The sequence below is a fragment of the Pteropus vampyrus genome, unplaced genomic scaffold (genome assembly GCF_000151845.1).
Source record: "Pteropus vampyrus isolate Shadow unplaced genomic scaffold, Pvam_2.0 Scaffold219, whole genome shotgun sequence".
Classification (NCBI taxonomy): Eukaryota; Metazoa; Chordata; class Mammalia; order Chiroptera; family Pteropodidae; genus Pteropus; species Pteropus vampyrus.
In genome coordinates this window covers 83602-88350 of record NW_011889000.1, presented here as the reverse complement: position 1 = coordinate 88350, position 4749 = coordinate 83602, and the positions used below count along the sequence as shown (strand labels likewise).

The 4749-nt window shown below is 38.1% G+C and overlaps 1 protein-coding gene across 2 annotated transcripts in view; it reads left to right on the top strand.

Moving 5' to 3' along the window:
- The window catches only part of RPS6KA5 (ribosomal protein S6 kinase A5), a 154025-nt gene that overhangs the window by 131208 nt on the left and 18068 nt on the right, over positions 1-4749 (top strand). For both annotated transcript variants that reach the window (XM_011373178.2, XM_023538354.1), the window contains 4 exons: positions 1114-1275; positions 2412-2537; positions 2903-3036; positions 3714-3807. In XM_011373178.2, coding sequence (XP_011371480.2) covers positions 1114-1275; positions 2412-2537; positions 2903-3036; positions 3714-3807 — 516 coding nt within the window. The remainder of the gene's footprint in view (positions 1-1113; positions 1276-2411; positions 2538-2902; positions 3037-3713; positions 3808-4749) is intronic.

Below are 4749 nucleotides of genomic sequence, written 5' to 3'. Positions count from 1 at the left end.
GATCAAAGAAAGGAGATAAGCTAAATGATCTCTCAAACCCATTCTAGCTGAAAAATGTGAAGATCTCTCATTTAATGATTTTATCTCCATTGCCTCCACAAGAGGGCATAATAAAATTTTGTTAGTTGATAAACTTACAGAATGTCATCAGCCTAAAAATGCAAGTTTCTCATTTTGTCATCTCTCAAATCAGTATGCATCTTAACAATGGACAACTTCTTACTATTCTGATTAATAATGCTTTTTTTCTTGATCGTACATAAATAATGGTATTTCTTGCTATCCATGATGACATCTTAGAGTCAAAGAAATATTTTAATAGATATCTGTAGGACTCAGTATGTATTATCCGAGGTTGAATTAAGCGATAGAAGGAGCATAAAGAAAACAAAGTAGAGAGTTGAATTTGAATAATAACAAACAGCAATTTATCAAACAGTAAGTGTCTGACGTGAGTGGAGACGGGGCTTGGGTTATGCCATGAGGAAGAGAAGAGGCAGTGTTTATAATGCTTGAGTACAGTTGAATGAGAATGCAGTGATTACATCAGTATGAGGGTATCATTTAAACTTATAGATGTAAACAAATGCATGACTTATAGTGAGAGTGTTTATTTTCTCATCTGTCTCGATGACCAGGAGGAAAAGCCAGGTACAGGAGGAGAGCTAAATAACACTGCCTCTAGAAAATAGGGAATATGCCTTTACACTTAACATTCATATCCACAAAGCATTTTAGAGCCCTTTATTACAGTTTTGTTTTTGTTTTGTTTTGGCTTAATACCTTTCTCAGGAGGCTCAGAACAAATACAATTTTTCTGTTATCCCGAAGGGTAAACTAGGTGTCCTGGTGCCCCCCAGAGGACACCGTGGGACTCCACAGTGACATAAAAGCAGTCTTTACCTTTCGGGCATAATGTTGGCTGAGGCTGTAAGCTTGCAGTCAGAAAATGGACTCGTGGTTATAAAAACATATCTTTTTAATTGTTAGTTTGAAATATATGCCTTTCTACTGATCAGTTAAAATCCCAATCTGGCTTTGTTGTTCTTAGAAAATATATTTCAACTTTGCTGATTTTTCTACTTTGTACTAATATTCTTTTCTCTGTTTTAGAAAATAAATTGGGATGATTTAGCTGCCAAAAAAGTGCCCGCACCATTTAAACCCGTCATCCGAGATGAATTAGACGTGAGTAACTTTGCAGAAGAGTTCACGGAAATGGACCCCACCTACTCCCCCGCAGCGCTGCCCCAGAGTTCCGAGAGGCTGTTTCAGGTAACCTCCAAGAGTGCGCTGGCCAGGCGTGCTTTGAAAGAAAAGGTTAATTTCCCACAGGAAAGGTTTTTTTGGCATCTTTAAACAGGATTCACTAATGTCTTCAAAATTATTAAATACAGAGATATTGCAGTTGTTAACTGAAGCTTATGATTTGTTAAATAGCAGCCATTATTTATGTGTTTATTTTTGATATAAAGAAGTATTGATTTTATTCTGTTCAGGCTCTTTTACAGAAAATACGATCCTACTTTATTTCACCTCTACTCATATACAATATTCTTTAGTACATAAAGGGTGTTATCTGATTCTTTATTTTCAGTGAATAATTTTAACTGCTTTTCTAAAAAGTTTAGAAAGGATTTTTGTATTTAGAAAAGGATCTTTCTCAGACTTAAGATGAGATATTCTATTAAATGGTATCATAGCTTCACCTGTTTGACTCCCACAAGTATAGCATTAGTATGCATCTGGACAGCCAAGCTGTGTCTCTCCATATTCAGGACACTGATATGTAGCACTTAACTGGGCACGTAGTAGATGTTTAAAAATGTTCATTGAACTAGTGAATGTTCTAGCTTGAACAGATTAATCATCCATCATTATATCACTTTTGGTTTAGCACATGATTCTGCCACTTGATTTTATTCTTTTTCTAAAACTCAATTTTAATTAGTCTAAGGAAATACAATAGTCAGATAATTGCCGAATTAGAAACAAACTGTAATGAGACTTGCTTTTTTTTTTCTAGTTTGGAAAATAGTAGCACTTGGACCACTTTGCTTAATACCTTAACTCTATCTGCTTTCAGAAGTTAGTTGTGTTTATAAATGAATTTTTATCAGCCGTGCGAAAGAATTACAGCTATGAGTCAGATTTTGGGGGTGGAAGAGGGTGCAGGTATTTTTCTGCCTTTAATTCTGAATTGGTTTAATTCTACCAGAAGATGGCATTATCTCCTTCTGAAAAGCATTTCTCTATTAATTCAAAATAACCTTACATTGTAGATTACAAATAAAATTAGATTTATCTTAATAAGTATTTGAGCATTTATTATTTTTTCTTGATTCAGTCTAGTCTGTGCTGAACTGAAAAATTGCAAATCCTTATTCTTCACCTTTCCTTTTGTTTTTTAGGGCTATTCTTTCGTGGCGCCTTCTATTCTGTTCAAGCGTAATGCAGCCGTCATAGATCCTTTTCAGTTTCACATGGGAGTTGACCGTCCTGGAGCAACAAATGTGGCCAGGAGTGCAATGATGAAGGTAGATGGATGTGGCTAAGTAAATGACATATTTATGGTTTAAATGCTAATTAACATTTTCAAGTCCAGTAAACGTAATAGACGTACCATTTGACTAAGATGTAATTTTAAGAAATGAATAAATGGAAATAGCAATATTTGCCCTAGGGAATTATCAACATCAATTTGAATGAGCTCCTTTTCACAATGAGAGAAAATTTTGTGTCTTCAGTAAATGATGTAGATGAACATGGAAATGAACTAAAATAAGATGGATTTTAAAAGATTATGTATGTCTTATATCCACATTTATTATACGTCACTACAGTTTTGTTTATCTCTTGTGCATTATTAATATTTTCCTAAGTGATATTGGTTTCTTATTAGGACTCGCCATTCTACCAACACTACGACCTAGATCTGAAGGACAAACCATTGGGAGAAGGAAGTTTTTCAATCTGTCGAAAGTGCATACACAAAAAAAGTAACCAAGCATTTGCCGTCAAAATAATCAGCAAAAGGTATGACCTTTCTCGCAGTCTGTCTTGTGTATTCATCCTAGTCAATGCATTCTGTAAATTAAAAAATTTTTTTAAAGGGAAATCGACAGTATATTGTAAGGCTTTTTGCCCACAGGTTTAGTCATTCAGGCTCATCAGTTGATTCATTATACTTCTGATAGGTATTTTCTGATAAAGTAATCCATTTTAGATATAAACCATAGTAAGAGATGCTTTTGACTTTATCATGAGAACACTTCCTTGTGCCAGTGGTATTTAATCAGACCTTCTTAGTGAGTACAGTAGCTGTTGCCATTCCTATTCATTATATATTTGAAATACCTTTTTTCTGAAATTATTTAGCAATTTACTGGTAAATTTGAGAGCCAGCTTATTTAAGTAACTGATTATCACCTCCATGATTATATATTCTCATGACCAAGTTGTTAGGCAAGTAAGGCATCCATGTCTTCATGTGATTAGCTTTTTTCTGACTCATAAATAATCATTTTCTTGAGAATAATGCATTACTTGTTCTGGTGGGTGATATGACTCATTACTTTCATGGAAACCTCATTCTGACACGTTGACACTTTAATCCTGAATGCACTCTAAATGAAAAAAAATTAGGCTTGGGGCAATACCGAGATAAAAACTTGGCGATGAGGTTTGTAGAGGCTAACCGTGTCATCTTGCAGGATGGAAGCCAACACTCAGAAAGAAATAACAGCTCTGAAACTCTGCGAAGGACACCCCAATATCGTGAAATTGCACGAAGTTTTTCATGATCAGGTAGTCTCGCACTTTTTTTCTTTCATACTAATTCACATTCAGGTTTCTTCTTTTCACCGGTTTCGTTGGTGCTACTGGGTTAGTGGGGACCATCATGGGACATCACCCAGCCACTGCAGGGGTCAGAGAAACCGCTCCACACACACTCCGACCCACCCCCAAATCAACGCGTCCTTCACCTCTGCTTTTCTCACTCGGCAGTCGTCACGCGTGACGTGGGGGGAAGACAGTAGCAGGGGCCCAGTGCCACTGCCGCAAGCTGCTCTGTGCTTATTGCCAGGTCAGCTGTTGCCACCTTAGCTTAATTGCTCATACATGTCAGGACCCAGAAATTTCCAGCCTTCAACTTTCTTTTCACTTCTAAAGAGCCTTAAGCCTAATTAGTGCAAGCGAAAGAACAAATAGAAAGCAGAAGAGCAAAGGTACCCCCCTTTCATCTTCTTATCCAGGTGGCGATTCCAGCTCAGACCACAGGGCATGTCATGCTGTCCCTTCTTCTACTCCTAGTCCTGCTTTCAAAGCGCAGCCTCACACAGAAGCATGTGACTTTGGGTATGGGAGGAGCGCCATAGTGTCAGGTCCGTGTCTCCTCTCCAGTCCCTGCGCTGCCATCTTCCGTGACAGAAATCACTCCAGTACGATCACCTTTACCCCTGGGACTGGCCAGGGTGACACAGCCCTGCTCAAGACAACATGCTGGGCACAAGAGCTAAAACCAGTCATGGATGTGGTTCACCCTATCTTTACCAAAGAAGAAGCTGGGATTCAGAAGGGTCATGAGACTTGTCCTGGGTCTCATAGCAAGTCAGTGAAAATCGAGTTGGGAAAACATGATCTTGATGCTGGGCTCTCAGTGTGGTGCTGCTGTCACGGGCTAACTGAGGCCTACTGCTCTGCCACGTCAGAATTTACCCACGTGCTACGCCCAAGAATGATGCATCC